General features: G+C 41.7%; 1 protein-coding gene across 1 annotated transcript in view; it reads right to left on the reverse strand.

Moving 5' to 3' along the window:
- BCKDHB (branched chain keto acid dehydrogenase E1 subunit beta) overlaps positions 1-19,870 on the reverse strand; it is an 880,450-nt gene extending 860,580 nt beyond the window's left edge. Inside the window, exon 1 of the mRNA XM_069235622.1 lies at positions 19,690-19,870. Coding sequence (XP_069091723.1) covers positions 19,690-19,825 — 136 coding nt within the window. The 5' untranslated portion in view covers positions 19,826-19,870. The remainder of the gene's footprint in view (positions 1-19,689) is intronic.
- Positions 19,871-20,427: the final 557 nt, after the last annotated feature.

Consider the following 20,427-nt stretch of genomic DNA (forward strand, 5'->3'; position numbering starts at 1 on the left):
AACCCTCTAACTGTAATAAGAGAACGAAAAGTAAACATCATTTTCCAGAATAAGCTAATATAAACAATTAGTAAAAAGAAAAAAGACAAACTGACATTTGGCTTCTGTCCTTGAACAGACAGCAAATGTGTCAAAATAAAAAGCTTTCTTTGAAGGGGTCTTTATTGCTCATTCACCTTCTGAATGAACAGGACAGCTGTTCCTTCCAGCTTAAGTTCATTTGCCAGAAGAGACGAGAAGGTGCTAAAAAATAGCTCTATCTGATAAAATCTGACTCGCCATAGTGAGTGGGCGAGTAGATTTTTCAAGGCCTGCAATGTTATTTCATGTTTCTTTTTAGTTGCATTATTTAATGGTCAGTACCTTTTTTAACTGCTTGCATTCTATTTAAGGGATGAATGTGTTCGCTTTATTATTTAATGTTATAACTTATTCATTGAAGAAGAATATTGTTCATTTTAGAATCGGGTTAGAAAAGTTATATGGGGCTACAGGTGGGAAGTATTTATTGTAGGAAAGTACCATCTTGCCTGGCATGTTACCCCCATTTTCACTGTATGTATGTTTGTTTCTGCCTATGTGTCACTGGGATCCTGCTAGTCAGGACCCCAGTGCTCATAAAGTATGCCCTGTATGTGTTCCCTGTGTGGTGCCTAACTGTATCACTGGGGCTCTGCTAACCAGAACCTCAGTGTTGATGCTTTATTTGCTTTCCAAATTGTCACTGCAGGCTAGTGACTAATTTTACCAATTCTCATTGGCACACTGGAACACCCTTATAATTCCCTTGTATATGGTACCTAGGTACCCAGGGTATTGGGGTTCCAGGAGATACCTATGGGCTGCAGCATTTCTTTTGCCACCCATAGGGAGCTCAGACAATTCTTACACAGGACTGCCACTGCAGCCTGAGTGAAATAACGTCCACGTTATTTCACAGCCATTTTACACTGCACTTAAGTAACCTATAAGTCACCTATATGTCTAACCCTCACTTGGTGAAGGTTAGGTGCAAAGTTGCTTAGTGTGTGGGCACCCTGGCACTAGCCAAGGTGCCCCCACATTTTTCAGGGCAAATTCCCCGGACTTTGTGAGTGCGGGGACACCATTACACACGTGCACTACATATAGGTCAATACCTATATGTAGCGTCACCATGGTAACTCTGAACATGGCCATGTAACATGTCTAGGATCATGGAATTGTCACCCCAATACCATTCTGGTATTGGGGGGACAATTCCATGCATCCCCGGGTCTCCAGCACAGAGCCTGGGTACTGCCAAACTAACTTTCCGGGATCTCCACTGCAGCTACTGCCAACCCCTCAGACAGGTTTCTGCCCCCCTGGGCAGCCTGGTCCCAGGAAGGCAGAACAAAGGATCTCCTCAGAGAGGGTGTTACACCCACTTCCTTTGGAAATAGGTGTGAAGGGCTGGGGAGGAGTAGCCTCCCCAACCTCTGGAAATGCCATGATGGGCACAGATGGTGCCCTCTCTGCATAAGCCAGTCTACACCGGTTCAGTGATCCCCCAGCCCAGCTCTGGCGCGAAACTGGACAAAGGAAAGGGGAGTGACCACTCCCCTGACCAGCACCTCCCAGGGGAGGTGCCCAGAGCTCCTCCAGTGTGCCCCAGACCTCTGCCATCTTGGATGCAGAGGTGTGAGGGCACAATGGACGGCTCTGAGTGGCCAGTGCCAGCAGGTGACGTCAGAGACCCCTCCTGATAGGTGCTTGCCTTTCTCAGTAGCAAATCCTCCTCTGTGGGCTATTTAGGGTCTCTGCCGTGGGCATCTCACCAGATAACGAATGCAAGAGCTCACCAGAGTTCCTCTGCACTTCCCTCTTCGACTTCTGCCGAGGATCGACCGCTGACTGCTCTAGGACGCCTGCATAACCGCAACAAAGTAGCAAGAAGACTACCAGCAACATTGTAGCGCCTCATCCTGCCGGCTTTCTCGACTATTTCCTGGTGGTGCATGCTCTGAGGGCTGTCTGCCTTCACCCTGCACTAGAAGCCAAGAAGAAATCTCCCGTGGGTCAACGGAATCTTCCCTATGCCAACGCAGGCACCAAACATCTGCATCACCGGTCCTCTGGGTCCCCTCTCATCCTGACGAGCGTGGTACCTGGAACACAGGAGCTGGGTCCAAGTGTCTTCGACAGTCCAGTGGCCCTTCTGTCCAAATTTGGTGGAAGTAAGTCCTTGCCTCCCACGGCATACAGTAATCCTGGGTACTGCGTGAACTGCAGCTGCTCGTGCTTCTGTGCACTTTTGCAAGAATTCCTTTGTGCACAGCCTAGCCCAGGTCCCCACCACTTGGGTCCTGCATTGCCCAACTCGCTGAGTTGGATTCCGACGTCGTCGGACCCTCCTTTGTGACTCTGAGTCAACCGCTGTCCTCAGATCTTTCAAGTGCCTGTTCAGCTACTTCTGAGGGTGCTGCCTGCTTCTGCGTGGGCTCTCTGTGTTGCCTAGCGCCCCCTCTGTCTCCTCCTCCTCCAAGGGGCGACCTCCTGGTCCTTCCTGGGCCCTAGCAGCACCCAAAATCCTCAACCGCGACTCTTGCAGCTAGCAAGGCTTGTTTGCAGTCTTTCTACGTGGAAACAACTCTGCATCCTCCAGCACGCCGTGGGACATCTTCTGACCAAAGGAGAAGTTCCTGGCACTTTCAGTTGTTGCAGAATCTTTGGCTTCTTCCACCTGGAGGCAGCCCTTTTGCACCTTCATCCGGGATTTAGTGGGCTCCTGCCCCCCCCCCGGACACTTGCGTGACTCTTGGACTTGGTCCCCTTCCTTTACAGGGCCAGGAATCCGCCTTCAGTGTTTTGCAGTCAGTTGTTGTCCTTGCAGAATCCCCTATCTCGACTTTAGTGTCTTTCTGGGGTAGAAGGGTAACTTTACTCCTACTTTTCAGGGTCTTGGGGTGGGGTATCTTGGACACCCTTAGTGTTTTCTTACACTCCCGGCGACCCTCTACACACTACACTAGGCCTGGGGTCCATTCGTGGTTCGCATTCCACTTTTGGAGTATATGGTTTGTGTTGCCCCTAGGCCTATTTCTCCCTATTGCATTATATTGTGTTCTACATTGTTTGCACTACTTTTCTAACTATTACTTACCTGATTTTGGTTTGTGTGCATATAATTTGTGTATATTACTTTTCTCCTAAGGGAGTGTATCCTCTCAGATACTTTTTGGCATACTGTCACTAAAATAAAGTACCTTTATTTTTAGTAACTCTGAGTATTGTGTTTTCTTAGGATATAGTGCTATATGATATTAGTGGTATAGTAGGGGCTTTGTATGTCTCCTAGTTCAGCCTAAGCTGTTCTGCTATAGCTACCTCTATCAGCCTAAGCTGCTAGAACACTTCTATTCTACTAATTAGGAATAACTGGACCTGGAACAAGGTGTAAGTACCACAAGGTACCCACTATAAGCCAGGCCAGCCTCATACATTTATTTAATTATTTCTAATGTATCTGAATTCAAATTTGATTCTATGCATTATGGGACTTTTAAACTGATACAGGGTCAAAATGTGGGAAGAAATTTATTTAGAAATTACAATGTTTTAGAAGTATTATTTTTTAATTTACAACCGAGTTATGAACAGGTCAAATGAATAATATTGGGACAAATTAGTGGGAAGCAATTTAATCAGCAAAATGTAGTTACATTCAGTAAACTACATTTAATACCTATTAGATGATCTTTCTATTTGAGTATATGTATTATATCCAACACATCATCTACGCCCTTCCCCTCTCTTCACCAATTATGCTCAACTATACTATCCTCACACTCCACACATTACCTCTTCCAGTCATCACAACTAACACAAACTCCCCTGACACACATCCATCCCCTATTACAAACCTCATACATTCATCTCTAAAACACATCAACACCCCCTGTAATACTCTAACTCCTCTCACCAGCATTTACTCACATCCAAATCCCTCACCAAAAACAACTACATCAATATCCCCTCTCACTATTCCACAAAGACAATAGACCACACACATCAGCACAACCAGTCAACACAAACATTCATTATACTTATCGTCACACCCACTCCCACCCTCATGACTACAAAAAGAATACAAATCCCATCCAATCTTTACCCCTACATTCTCACTCGTCATAAACATCTACCACAAGCACCCCAACCCAACAACTTTCATTCACCCGCCTCACCTCCATTGCACAATTTAAAGCCTTACATCATGATCCACATGCTCCTCCACCACCCCTAACCCATACTCCATCCACACTAAACAGACGCAAACAAACTAAAAAATATGCCACGCATAACAACTTTGCAACCCCTTGTCTATTACATAATAAGGCTACCCTACAAAAAACAGTACACTCTTCATGTCTCTCTCAGCCACCAAGTCCACCACCCACACACACAGAACCAACAAAATGCCTCCTAAACCTGCTGGAAGAGGAACACTATATTGAAAAACAAAACTACTGTGACCCTCACACAGTTATCACAACTAACAGCACACCTGCTACAAGCTCATAATATACTGCTTACCCTTCTCCTAAGCAAAACAACACTGCCACTAACACACTTTTTCTAAACTGCCAGCTCATAAATATTCGGTCACTCTCAAAAAACAAGCACCACATCTACGACCTGCTCACAGACACACAACCTGACTTACTATTCATAACAGAATCATGGTTGGGAGATGACATCGCACCAGTGTTGCATGAAGCCCTTCCTCTGGACTATCAAACCATCACACAAAACCATGTAGGCAAGAGAGGACGTGGACTAGCTATTATATTCAAACAGGCAATAAATCTCAGTAAAACAGACAACATTTTCATACAAGGTTGTGAAGCCCTCCTCACCAGATGCCACCCTACTCCAACTTCCTCCTATAACTTTCTCCTGCTTTACAGACCTCCACCTAACAACTACACATTCCCAGACGCTTTTCTAGATAGTCTCAAACCTCATTACAATATACTCAAACTTATGACCATTCTGAACAAAGTGAGAAACAGCCACACCAACCTTGAGTGGTCAGGAGGAAAGACAAAAGGTTGGCATCCTGTAAATGGTACACATCCTAGATGTCATTTTTGCTAAGCCTGAACTAGTTACCATTCATAGCATCACGCCAATCACAGTCAGACCACTTTCCAACTTCCAACATAAAACTCCCAAATCAACACACCCCACAACTACTTACATACATGCACCCATCGACCTTTGAGCGAACTCAATTTTGATGACTTAGAAACACAACTAACAGCCAACACAGATCTAGATACAATTAATTCTGTTCCAAAACGTTATGAGTGGCTACATGAAGCTTTTGATATTCTAATACCACCCAGAAAAACTAAACACGACTAAAGAAAACCAACACCTTGAAGAAACACAGAACTTAAAAAGATAAAGCAACAAATCAGAAAGTTGCAGTGGACCTGGCTCAAAACAAACAGTCAACACAAACTGCAGCTACGCAAACTTAACAGAATATACAAATCATCAATTAAAAAAGCTAAAAAAATAAAACAAAATAAAAAAGGTACTACTCAGACATAATTCAAAATGCTAACTCTGCAACCAAAGAATTTTATAAAATTCTCAATGAATTTCGAAAACCTACATGCATGGAAGGAAGTCATCCCACTACTCAAGATTTCACAAACAAACTGGCAACTCATTACATAACCAAGGCAGACACAATGGACTCCTATTTAAAACTGAAGAAAACCATTAGCACCATTCCTAAAATCTCCTCTAAGACTAAACCAACCCAGCCTCTACAGTTCTTCAAACAAATATCACAAGGTGAATTTATGGATTTGGTCAAAGTAAGCAGACCTTCCGGTTGCCCTTCTGACCCTTGCCCACCACACATTTTCAAGAACATTATTTTATCTACTTCTGCTGCCACACCTGTAAGAAGAATCATCAACAACTCTTTAACTACATGAACTTTTCATGAAGACCTGAAAAAGGCATACATACGACCGTTATTAAAGAAAACAAACCTAGACCCGCAAGACCCCAACAACTACAGACAAATCACAAATGGACCTTTCCTGGGCCAACTGATAGAAAGAGCAACATTCACCCAGATGTCACAATTCATTGAAGACAATTCCATACTTTCAGACTTCTGTCCTGCTATTTGATGGAGTTTTGTTTTGACCAATGACTTTGTGTTTCACCACTGCGCATATTAGTTGCTCAATGTTCACCAGTAGCACATGGTATGTTTTGTTCAGTTGAGCCGCCTATTGGCTTTGACATGGCATTAGCCATTACTTTCTGTATTCAGTTTAGCCGTCTATGGGCTTTGACATTGCATTAGTCATTACATTCTGTATTGTGCCTATTGGCTTTGACATGGCATTAGCCATTGCTTTCTGTATTCAGTTTAGCCGCCTATGGGCTTTGACATTGCATTAGTCATTACATTCTGTATTCTGCCTATTGGCTTTGACATGCTGTATCCAGTCTAGCCGCCTATTGGCTTTGACATTGCATGCCTATTGACTTTGACATGATGTATTCAATTTAGCTGCCTATTGACTTTGACATGCTATTAGATATTCTGCCTATGGGCTTTGACATGATATTATATATTACATTTTGTATTCAGCTCCGCTGCCTATTGGCTTTGACATGATATCATATATTACACTTTGTATTCAGCTTAACTGCCTTTTGGCTTTGACATGATATTATACATTGCATTTTGTATTCAGCTCAGCTGCCTATGGGCTTTGACATGATATAAGACATTGCATTTTGTATTCAGCTTAGATGCCTATTGGCTTTGACATGACACTAGACATTGCATTTGATATTTAGGTTAGCTGCCTATTGCCTTTAACATGACATTGCATTTGATATTTAGGTTAGCTGCCCATTGCCTTTAACGTGGAGTTAGACATTGCAGTTGAGAATAGTTCTGTATTTTTCCAAGCTGTGTTTTTGCACCAGAGAACCAAGATGTTTTGCTCTCACAGTAGACTAGACCTGATAAGAGAGAGTACATGGGCGTTGTTTCTCTTCCCTTGAGCTTGGGAACAGGAGTAGTCTTGGAGACCTGGCCAGTCTCCAAAAGGCTTGCTCAGTTTCCCAGGTCTGAGAGGAGGGGGCACACCTTTGTAACGAATGTAACAGGCTGCAGAGAGTCAGATTCGAATCTGCCGGACCTCGTGCTGGAGCTTGGCGCCAGTTGCCAGCATCCCGTGTGGGTAGATGACACTCTTTCTCGCGGCTGACAGGGGTCTCAGCTTGCAGACCTTAGAAAGATGTAGCTGTAAATAGTTCCTACACGGTGAAGTATTTGTTTTGCTTTGCATTCAATATCTTATAAATATAACCTGCTGTGTATATTGCAAACTGATATATTTTGTTTGATTAACGCGGACTTGAAAGCTACTAATTCGTCATTCATTCATAAACATTGTGGTTGGGGAAGAATAAAATAACAATAAAAGTCTTCTTTGACCTCAGAAGTGCATTTCTGTTGTGTTATGTTAGTGCTTAGAAACTAAATAAGAGGAAAGCACTACAATTGGTACCAGAAGTGGGGTCGGTCATTAAGAGGTGATTAAGAAGGGGTTTGACGAGTTAGTAGATTTCTAAGTGCACACTTTAAAAGTGTAATTGTTTTTTGTTGTTTGGAGAATTACAGAAATTGTTTTCTGTTTGGAGAATCACAGTAGCACGGCAGACCATGTCTGAGAATACATGTGTTGATGAACTGCCTGATGGTGCTAAGAAAAACTGTGAATTGTTTTCTGTTTGGGGAATTACAGTAGAAAATGCATGTTTAGCTAAAAGGCCTGATAATGTTTTGAGAAATAATTCCCGTTGTATATATGTAGAAAACGTGTCTTTTGGAAGTAATGATGACAGAAAGGTCTGGATACCTTTATCTGCTTACAGAGAAATGCAGGAGAAATGTAGGAAGTTGGAACATGAAAATAGGAATTTACGTGAGCAAATTAGCCTGGATACAATAATTCAAAATAAGACTGAAAGTTATAAAAGGGCTGTTTTTGAAGAATCTTTCTTGTCCCATTCCAGTAATGAGGGGGTTACGACAGCTCCGAGCTGCACTGAGTTTCCGTGTGAGCCAGGGTTTTTGGCAGCCAAAGTGCATTCCTTAACTGATAACACGGACGACGAGTTACCGTTGCAAAATGCACAAGTAAAACGAAAGATTTTAGAGCAAGACACCCCGAGTTTCATTAGCTTGTTTGATTTTAGGATAAAGAATAGCCCTCATTTGAGAGAAATCCTAACACTTTTGTACATGGTCACTGTGAAAAATAATATGCAGCTGCGCGCTTGTGATTTGGCAAATGAAATAATGCAGACTTTAGGTTTCTGCGCAGTGCAAGAAGGAAATACTTATGTACATTTAAATCATGAACAAGGAAAGAAAATAGTGCCCCTAGCTAGAATCATACAATGGATCTGGTACTTGCAAGACAGGGCTAGAGTACCACAGGTAAAAGAATTATCAATGAAATTGTGTGCACCATTTGAATTCGTGTCTACTGAAGATAAAAAGCATGTTTGTTTTACTAATGATTCATTGACTGAAATGTTATTTTCTGGCACAGTAGAAGGAACAGCGTTGTATAATGTGTGTCAGATTTTAAAGCAAGAGCTACGTGAGATGTGTCATTTTTACGCTGATTTTTGGTTCTTTGATAATGTTTTAGCCACATGGCTTGCACCTAACTGGTTCAATTACCTTGCAGATGTTAATGAGAAAAATGCAGAGAGAGAAGTGTTCACCCAGAATTCTGCCTTAGTGGGGATAGCTATGTGGGTGCCCCAGAAATGTGAAAAGGCCACTTACAGGTGGGCAGAGATGAGAGAGATGCCCATTCCCCTAGATTTGATAAAAACTGTGCAGCATGCACAAAAGCAATCTGTCATGCAAGCAGTCACAGAGCAGTTGGGGAGAGGAAAGTTACCAGGACAGAAATGGCAAAGTGATCAGGTTTTAGGGAGAGTGATTGCTGCAAATTACCAAGGAAAAATCGAAATTATGCTGATACCTAGAAAAGAATCTGATTCATTCATACAAATTGGAGACAGAATGGCCCAACTTGACAAAAATGCAGTGAATGGAGGTTTGGTAAAGAATGAGTCTGCCCCAGCCCTTCTGACAGTGCAAGAAAAGGGAAGCTGTGGTGCAGCAGATAAAAACCTCAGTGCTGATGTGTGGGCTGACGCCCCAAGTTACCCTCCAGAACCTACAGAAAATATAACAAAGGGCCTCAAAAACGTCCTGCTGATTATAAAACAGGGAAAGAAAGAGGAAGGGTGCAGTTTAAATGAAAAATGTTATTTGCAAGAAAAGTCATACTTGTTTCTTTTGCAGATCCGACCACGTTTCGCCACTGTCCCTGAGTGTGCTGCGTGGTCCCCCTTCCGGTGTGTGCGTGTGGGGTCGGGGAAGGGACCGAATCCCCAACCTGAACCTGGCTGAGTAAAGTGCCAGCACCATGGATCCATTTTGCGCAAACTGCGCCTTCAGTTCAAGTTCAACTTGTTTGCTGTGTTTTTTTTTTTTTTCCCCTCTCGTATGGAACTCTGACTTTTGCTTATCTTCCAGCAAACCTTTCAAGTGGACCGTGCATCTTTACATGAGTAGAACTCATGCCACATCAAATTGCTAACACTGTTGAATTAGAGACTCATTCAGAAAAAAAAAAAAATTGCCCAGTCTTTTCTATGTAGATGTATCTGATATGAAAAGGTCATGAAATCAATGTGTTAATTCACTTCTATTGCTTTACAGGGATTGCTTTGATCATTGAAATTTGATTTGCTGATAATGTTTTTTTTTGTGCTGATGTTTTTTTTGTTTTTTTGAAATATGAGATATGTGAAACAAAAATTCATTGGTCAAAGGGCGGAATGTCCTGCTATTTGATGGAGTTTTGTTTTGACCAATGACTTTGTGTTTCACCACTGCGCATATTAGTTGCTCAATGTTCACCAGTAGCACATGGTATGTTTTGTTCAGTTGAGCCGCCTATTGGCTTTGACATGGCATTAGCCATTACTTTCTGTATTCAGTTTAGCCGTCTATGGGCTTTGACATTGCATTAGTCATTACATTCTGTATTGTGCCTATTGGCTTTGACATGGCATTAGCCATTGCTTTCTGTATTCAGTTTAGCCGCCTATGGGCTTTGACATTGCATTAGTCATTACATTCTGTATTCTGCCTATTGGCTTTGACATGCTGTATCCAGTCTAGCCGCCTATTGGCTTTGACATTGCATGCCTATTGACTTTGACATGATGTATTCAATTTAGCTGCCTATTGACTTTGACATGCTATTAGATATTCTGCCTATGGGCTTTGACATGATATTATATATTACATTTTGTATTCAGCTCCGCTGCCTATTGGCTTTGACATGATATCATATATTACACTTTGTATTCAGCTTAACTGCCTTTTGGCTTTGACATGATATTATACATTGCATTTTGTATTCAGCTCAGCTGCCTATGGGCTTTGACATGATATAAGACATTGCATTTTGTATTCAGCTTAGATGCCTATTGGCTTTGACATGACACTAGACATTGCATTTGATATTTAGGTTAGCTGCCTATTGCCTTTAACATGACATTGCATTTGATATTTAGGTTAGCTGCCCATTGCCTTTAACGTGGAGTTAGACATTGCAGTTGAGAATAGTTCTGTATTTTTCCAAGCTGTGTTTTTGCACCAGAGAACCAAGATGTTTTGCTCTCACAGTAGACTAGACCTGATAAGAGAGAGTACATGGGCGTTGTTTCTCTTCCCTTGAGCTTGGGAACAGGAGTAGTCTTGGAGACCTGGCCAGTCTCCAAAAGGCTTGCTCAGTTTCCCAGGTCTGAGAGGAGGGGGCACACCTTTGTAACGAATGTAACAGGCTGCAGAGAGTCAGATTCGAATCTGCCGGACCTCGTGCTGGAGCTTGGCGCCAGTTGCCAGCATCCCGTGTGGGTAGATGACACTCTTTCTCGCGGCTGACAGGGGTCTCAGCTTGCAGACCTTAGAAAGATGTAGCTGTAAATAGTTCCTACACGGTGAAGTATTTGTTTTGCTTTGCATTCAATATCTTATAAATATAACCTGCTGTGTATATTGCAAACTGATATATTTTGTTTGATTAACGCGGACTTGAAAGCTACTAATTCGTCATTCATTCATAAACATTGTGGTTGGGGAAGAATAAAATAACAATAAAAGTCTTCTTTGACCTCAGAAGTGCATTTCTGTTGTGTTATGTTAGTGCTTAGAAACTAAATAAGAGGAAAGCACTACAACTTCCAAACTGGATTCCGCCCAGGAAGAGGCACTGAATCGGCACTCATAGCAATCTTGGATGATCTTAAAAACACAGTCAACCGCAATGGAGTTGCTGCACTACTTCTCTTGGACATCTCGGGTTCCTTTGATACAGTTGACCATGACACCCTAACTCAAAGACTCCACGAAGCCGGCATAGAAGGGACTGCTCTCGACTGGATTACATCTTACCTTCAAAAAATAACTAATATCTTCTATTCGCCCCCTTCTCGTCCAAACCCTACCTCACAAAAGCAGGGGTTCCCCAAGGATCAAATCATCTCACATTTGCTTTTCAACATCTACATGATATAATTACTAGAACTGATCAATGATTTTCATCTCACATGCTACAACTATGCAGATGACACACAAATACCACTTAAATTAGATACCCCAAAAATATTGAAAACTCACTAATCTTCAGTTGCCTCAGAGCCTTTGATCAGTGGATGACTTGGAGCCATCTCAAACTAATTGCCTCCAAAACAGAAATACTCTGTGGTGACCGGAAATTATGACCCACTGTGCGCCTTGCCTGGCGATCTCAGACCACCTCCTAAATTATGCAAGGAGGTTAAAAACCTTGGAATCACCATGGACTCCAAGTTAACATTGAATGCCCAAGTGGACAAATGAGCACAAACAAGCTTCATCACCTTGAAGAATCTACGATGCATCTTCCCCCACCTCGGATTTCCACACAAGGTGCAAGCTACTATCTCGCTTGTACTATCCAAACTGGATTATGCCAATGGCCTCTATCATGGATCATCTCTATCTATTATGAAAAAGCTACAACGTATTCAGAACTCCGCAGTCAGGCTACTATTATATGTAAAGCCACAAGCCCACATCTCCCCTGCCTTGAGAGCACTACACTGTTTACCCGTTGCCAGAAGATGCACCTTCAAGCTGCTTTGTATCGCCCACAAAGCTATACATGGAACAGGACTGCTCTTTATCAGAAACAAAATAACCAAATACACTAAACAAAGAAAATTCCGCTCAAGATTGGCACCCCACCTTAGAACACCACCATACAAGAAAAAGACTATAGGTGGTACATACTTCTCCGTTCAAGCAGCCAAACTATGGAATTCACTACCCCCAACTATAAGAGTCTTCAAAAAAACTACTAGAGTTGGCTCTTCCCTTCATAACCACGATATTCAAACATCTATGGACTGCATATGCCTATGCTGATAAATATTTTTTTATCTGTTTGTGTGTATATTCTAGTTTTATATAGTTCTTTAGAAAATATGTATTGCCACTATGTCATAACAATAAACTACACACATACTCTTTAAACCTGTTTTACTAATGTATATTTACTCATGGTTTAAATATGTATGTACATATACATGTGCATGTGTGTGTGTGTGTGTGTTATTCTATGCTTAACATGTTTATAGGTTATTCGATAACTCCTACATAAGTAGTTATATTAGATACTTATGAATCCTGCTCTCATTTTTTATCACACTTTGTCTATCCATCACCATATATCATGTCTCCATCAATCTATCCTCCATCCCCACTCTGACTCATCCCAAATCAATTATACTACTTTCATCTCCTAAATAACCCTGCCTAAGCTTTTCCCTCCTCTTCCACATCTAACTCACCAAATCCTCCCTTTACTACCATGATCTCCCAAACAACCCTACTAAATTCTTCCTCATTTATCTCACCCTGCTACTATGATCTCCCTAACCCTTCACACAGACTCTTCCCTCCTCCATCCCCCCCCTTTACTCACCCCAAGCCTAAATCATATTACCATAAACTCCCAATGAACACTTCTGGATTCTTCCCTCCATTACTCCAGTCAATCCAACTAACAAACTCACATATCGGCGGCTCAAATTAACTCATAATAATACTAAAACTGTATTCATATTTCACTAATTCTTTTTGGGTTACGGAGTAGCGTGCTACTCGCCAAAAAAGTGCTTTGACTCCTCGTCAGGGGTAGTAAGCGCTATTTAAATACAATTAAAATAGCAATTCATATGAACATCAAGCAATTTAAGAACAGGTAATTACACTGCTATAGGGCAAAAGATGTGTAGTACTTTATTAAACATTAAGGGCCTGATTACAACTTTGGAGGAGGGTGTTAATCTGTCTCAAATGTCACGGATATACCACCCGCCATATTACGAGTCCATTATATCCTATGGAACTCGTAATACGGTGGGCAGGATATCCATCACATTTGGGACAGATTAACACACTCCTCCAAAGTTGTAATCAGGCCATAAATGTAATAAAATTCAAGTAACATTCAAATTTTAATTAACATTAAATATGTATTAGCAGGTTTCATTCTATTTAGGAACTGGTTGATTAGGCAATATAAATGCAATGGGTGACTTGTCATTTGAATGGAGTACATTAACTATGTTAATATTAGCTATATGGGGCAAAGAATGGGTAGAAAATGAATGAATAATATTTCAATTAAATGTAAATTATAAAATAGAATTTTTACGGTTTTGTTAAAAAGTACATTGTTAAGTTTTGGATCAGGTTAAAAATATATACCTTTTCTTTTGATAATAAAGTATTAAGATTAACATTGCATTTACAATCAAAAACAGTAGATGGCAGTGTTGTCTCTTTCAAACGTCCAAAAGAATGCATTACTTACTGTCTGAACACAGCACCAGAAAGAGGATATAAAATGCTGTCAACGTTGTCAGTGCTATCTATTATTTTTACATTTTACATCAGTTGCGATGTGAATGTTTGTGATGTAAATGTCATTTACAGAGAGGTATATTACAATCCAATGTGAATGTTACTGTCGTAATTAATGCATTGTAATGTACCGCTGTAAATGCTTTCATTGAAACATCCTGGTATCCTATCCAAATGTGGGTTTATTTCAACTTTGAGTCTTTCCACTCGAAAGTGATTTATAAAACGTACTACCAAGTATTTCATTATGGGAAAAATAAAGTTTGAAAATTGACAGTGGGCTGCACTTATGTTGCAGTGAAGTGCATGATATGGAAGACGATAAAGAGGGTATTAGGGATTCCTTTTTGAAAAATGTCAAAATATTCTGGAAAACAGGAACGTTTTGATGTTTAAATTACGAAAGAAATATGGGTGCATACCACTCTAAAAATATTTCAAAACTGCTACTGGGAAATTGAGCTTTTTAGGAAAAAACAAATAAGCATTGGCAAAGCCAATAAGTCTGGCATTAGCCACCAGCCTTTTGGCATTTTTTTTTGTGCCATGCTTTTTATAAAACTGCATTGTTCGGGAAGCTGCTGGGCCCTCATTAAATTTTAAAAAACGGCTGAAGGCAAAAGTGTTTTTCTGATTTAAAAAAACTACACATTACCATGGTACACCCCGCACTGAAGGGAACTACATTATGTGTGGATTTGCTCCTTGTGAAAAGGAAAGGTAGCAAGCTGTAACTCATAGTAAAGACAGTTAATGGCGGAAGTGGGCTAACTTTGACCGTTAATGCAGACTGGAGTGGGTGGAAGAAAAATGTGAATGACAATTGCAGACTAATGGATGAAGTCTGTCTGAAAACCCCTATAAATTACTATGTCAAACATACGATACTGTTAGTAAAATCAAAAGGTCCTTTTAACACAAATCTAAAAAAAAAACCTAAAAAATAAAAAATAAAAAAAGCCTATGGTCTGGCTACCTGCCTTGCCATTGAGAAATAAGACAATAGAAAAAGGGAAGAAAGTAGGGAAGGAAGCAAAGCATGCAAGGTAAGTAGGCAAAAGGAAGCATGGGATGGAGGCAAAAAGGGAAGGAAGGCAAAAAGGAAGAAAGGGAAGAAGGAAAGAAGAGGGAAGAAAAAAGAAGGCAAACAAGAAACAAGGAAAGACAATGGAAAGAAGGCAAAATAGATGGGAAGAAGGCAAAAGAAAGAACAAAGGTAAGAAGGCAAAAATAGATGGAAAGCAGGACTTTACAAACATCCAAAAGTAACCAGGCACTGCAAACTTTCTATAGCACTGAATGTAATTGCTCAAGCAGGACATCAGTCTACAGCATACAATCTTGTAACATATCATGTTCATTTTTGTCAAGGGTCTGTTTCTGACAAATGATAATGACTGCCGGTAACCAATGCATGACAGTAGAGGCCATGGATATATCCTAAACAGCACTCCATGTGGCTGCTCCTCTCGTCTGAGCACACCACAAATAACTCTTAATACTTATCTATAGTCAACTGTATCCAAGGCAGGCCAACGACTGATCTCTGGCCTGTTGTGGGTATTCTCTATAGTCAGGGTCATTGGGATTGGGCAGCAGCAGACATTGTCACATAACTTTAGATTTGCGCAAAATACATTTTCTGCTGCATAATCTGCAGCTTCCAAGACAAAAATGTTGTTTCTAGCTCAAACAGCTCAAAAGTTACTTAAAATGAAGTGACGTGTTGCCGCACAGTGGAAGGGCATCTACAAAGCTAGACTGGCATCCTTTCTGTTGCTTGTTGGTATATTTGGTTTTTAAACATGTACTTTTGAGTTGCTACCAATGCCCAGACCGTATTACCAAATTTAAAAGTGACAAAATAATGAAGTAAAACTATCACAAAGTGTGCTGCATTATGCCCCATAATTTGTCTTTTCTTGTTGAATAATTTACTCAACCCTGCAACGTAATTTGGCCCTCTCCTGCTGCATAATTCCAGTGGCCCTGTCTATAGATCATCTGTGCTAAACTAAGTGCTGCAAGAGCACAGCCACGAGTCCTACAGATATTCATTCATTCAACTGAGCCATGCAGACATAGCTGAGCCGCAGAGGAGCTGCCTGGTCGGGCTGATATTACCGAACTGCTGAGTGGGTGCAGAGAGCAGAAGCAAGAATTGAGCCCTGCCATCGAAAATGACAGGCGCTGCCCATGGATTGCAGGGCAAATGCTGAGGCCTTGAGGCACGTATGTGGGGAGGGGGGGGGGGGGCGGGTGGCTAGCAGTCTAATCAGACATGGAACGGGGCTCATGACTTTCAGGAGAGGTAAAAAGACATTACAAATATTAGCACGTGTGATTATAGTACAAAACTCTAACTGTGATCTCTGTTTAGTGGTTAGTCTGAATGTATACATACAGCCCAAGTATTCCTTCTTTTGGTGATGAAATAGCTTTGACAGTGATTTGACCTATTTTGTTGTGGAGAGACCTGAAACATATAGCAGGACATTGTCCATTTAAAGAACGATTTTTCTCCTCTGCACTATCAACACCCCACTCCGAATCCTGACTCCAGGATTACTCTGCACAATGCAGGCTAGAGATGCTATAGTACAAGCGAAGAGGAGAGAGGACAGGGGGCACCTTTGCCTCATCCCACTGCAGATAGAAAAACCCGAAGAAACCCCTTTGTTACTCGGACCACTGACACCGGGTGTTGATCAAACAGTCTTACCCATTTTTGCTAGAGAGGGCCAAAGCCAAATTTCATTAAGGGTTGTTCCAGGAATGGCCAATGCACTGCATCAAAACTCCTTTTCCGCATCAAGTGTGAAAAGGATACGAGCCTCTGCCCGGCTGTCAATAGTATTTAACCAGTTATGTGCCCTCCATAGGTTATACCTGATAAATCTACTGGGCATAAAGAACGACTGGTCCCTGTGTATAAGGGGGTAAATAACCTTTATAAGTCTTGGGCCAAACACCGTTGCCACAATTTTAACCTCGATATTAAGCAAAGATATCAGGAGGTATGGGTCACATTGGTCCCTTGGCTTACATTCCGTATGTATAACCACGATAATCGCCCAGCTTAAATCTGAAGGAATGATACCTTGCTGGTCGGCTTCCAGGAACATATTCTGTAAATGGGGACTAAGCAGTTTCCTATATCTCTTAAAAACTCAGCTAGGATCCCTTTAGGGCCTGGAGCTTTACTGGATTCAAGTTTGCTATTGCAGCCTGTATCTCTTCCCCTGAGATTTGTGCCTCCAAGTCTTCTTGTAGCCACCGTATATATTGGGCCACCAATCCCCTTTTAACCTGATCTCTGAGCTCATTCACATTCCAAGAGAGGACCCCCAACGGTTTTAGTGTCAGATAGGGAGAAGCCTGCTCTCAAGCTGAGGTCCAGGCTATGAAGTGTTAAGGACTGTGTATGTGCCATGTGTCTACCAATTGTATGGAATTGTATAGGGCCCGAAGCGACAGGCTGTTCCATGACTGGCATGTCTGAGCCTCTCCCTCAATAAACCAAGTCCCCAAAGAAACCTGTGATACAAACCGCCACCCTCAAAGAACCTCATTGTAAAACGAACAACACTCGTCAAGAGTATAGAGAGGTCTGTACCCCACCCCTACGATGCTGATTTGTCTAAGCAAGCTAGGAAGTTTGACTGTCTCTTAAATGAGATATTGTTAAAAGAGGTCAGTTTTGATAAATACCTTGTTCTTCACTTTTCCAAGAACCTAGAATGGGAGCCATGCTGAAAACGACATTAATTTCTTCAACTAAAGGTCCCAAGAAGTTTGACACACTGTTAGGTCGCCTCTCAAAGATGTTAGGCCATTGCAGGTAAATCAATCCTACCGATTCTTCATGGTGCAGAAATCCTGACCCTTGGCATAAGAGTTAATTGGGGGAATCTTGAAAATCTCTGTCTAAAGGGTCTTTTTGCATTGCCAGCAAATTTCATGTTACAGGCCTTAAGATGAGAACTGAGCTTGCCATTTTGGAATTTGCTCGGGCAATCATGAGTCTTGAGGTTCTCAGCTCACTGATGAAGAGCGAGAATAACGTGAAATGCTCACTAGGTGTGCTGGATAGCCATATTAATCCAGGGGGATATCACCTCACGAGAAATTCTAAGTCTGCTGACTACCTCTGTATTAGGGGTTAACATTTTTAAGCTGCAAGGCTTTTTTCAATAGGCCAAAATCAAAGTTCATGAATGAAAAGCTTGCTGAAATAAATGCAAGTTACTGATAATGAGTATGGGATCTAAACGTAAAATACAGCATATCCTATCTTCTCCTAGGCTGCCATCTCCTAATGGGATAAGAGGGGAAAAACAGTTGTTCTGTCTTCAGAGGACACTGTGTGACAAATTAAAGCTTTATTTATTTTATTCAACCTCCAGACCTGTGTTGTATTTACAAAGGACTTGAGTGCTATTTCTCTTTAGGCAGCCAGCGCTCCTTGTAAGAGAGGAGAAAATATTTGTATCATAGGTTGATTTGAAGCAAAAGACACTTAAAAAACCGTAGCCATTGTAAATGATTTTGCAAAACACCAAACTGAAACAGAACCTAATATGTATTGCTTAATGTTAGTGTCTATAATGTTGTATAGCTTGTGAAGTACTAACTACTATATGTGAACAACTGATCGATTTAAGTCGAAGAGAAACCATGGTGGCTAACCTCAGGTCATGAGCAAACCATGTGGTTCATTCTATAGATTGACTGTATGCGGCGATTCGGAACTGAGTAATACGTTTGTTTATATCATCTGTATTACTTACTACCTCAATTGGCTTTTTTACAGCCTAAGCATCAATATCTGACTTTATACAGACTCCATACTATACTGTCTGTACCAAGCACAACCCCTAGACTGCCTGTAATCATCCACTACAGCCGACTGTATTCTTTCCCTCCTTTGGCCACTGTGGATTAAACAGACAGTCCGACTAACCGATTGCATCCATTGCGTATCGTTTAATCTCGACTACGTGCCAGTCCAAAGGATCTGTACATTCAGGAATACTCACACAATACGGAAGAGTCAAGGAAAAAAACATGTAAAATGCAAGAGCTCCTTCCCATATGCCGCTCCCTCCGTTGCATGTCTAGGCTCAGCGAGTGCCACCCAATACAAGTTAAGCGATCTATTGTGGCCACTCATGCAGTACACTAAAACGCTTCCCTTGCAACCAAGCACTGCTCTGAAGCGTGCTACACATCCGCAAATGCACTTCGGCGTCTCGGAGAAATGAAGCAGTAAACAAACGCAACTAGAATTTAATGCAAAGTGGAAGCATGTCGTGCATGACAACTGCTGCAAGTCTTTGCTTTGCATTTTGGGGTTTGTAATTTGGCTTTAACCTCTATACATATAGGCTAAAAACGAACTTGCTCAGATCCAAAACCAAAGGCTGACCGAAAGTGCAACATATTCCACTTAGCAGCACTGGTAGAGCGCCCCGAGAACAACGGAGGCCTGTGAAATCTGTTATCTTACTCGACTGAGTGTGGGACACTGAAGCACTTGAATTGACCTAACAAGGGCTGAAGTTTCACTGATCACCAGTAACCTTCTCCCGCTTCCCGCCTCTGCTGCTCACCGTACTCTATGGCCTCGGGGTCGGGCTGGAAGGTAAAGTGGGATGCATGTCTCCTCTGTATGACCCCGAGGGCGGCGAGATTTCCGGAGCCCACTGCTGCATTGCACCGGCGGAGTATGAGCCTAACAGCCGCCATTCTTATTGCTGGAAGGGTGAAAAACACGTTTTTCCGGGGTGGTGGCGGAGGCAGCGCTTTGATTGGACGTAAAAATTCGTCAGGTGCTCAGTTGGATCATGTGGCACGGTAACCTTGTAATGTGATTGGTCTTTACGCGCAGAGGACACGCGCTGCCCGGCTTCAATGTACACAGTGAGAGCCCTGGGTTTGTGGCTGCTGAACTCGTAGAACGGGTGTTTTTCTCAGGCAAGTGGCACGTCTAGAAATTCATGGCGTGGCATGTTCTAATCCACAGTCACGATTTCATAAACCTGCAGTCAACTACATTACAATATAATCAGTGATAGCGTAAAGCTTTTTGGGGACTACGTGTGCTGCAGCCCTTCGGGATTCTACCTATTACTTAAACTGAATAGTGAAATCTGCGCTGTAGTGAAATCTGCGCTAGAGATCAATGGATCGACAGGACATAGAAATGAGGGGATGTCATCAATGTGGAATGTAATCATTAACAATAATCAAAATAATTAAAGAACTCGAACCTCCAGCAATAACCACACCAGTATATTAAGAAGAATTATAAAATGTATTTCCCTAGATTAACCCTAATGTCACTAAAA

Source organism: Pleurodeles waltl, chromosome 5 (genome assembly GCF_031143425.1).
Source record: "Pleurodeles waltl isolate 20211129_DDA chromosome 5, aPleWal1.hap1.20221129, whole genome shotgun sequence".
Classification (NCBI taxonomy): Eukaryota; Metazoa; Chordata; class Amphibia; order Caudata; family Salamandridae; genus Pleurodeles; species Pleurodeles waltl.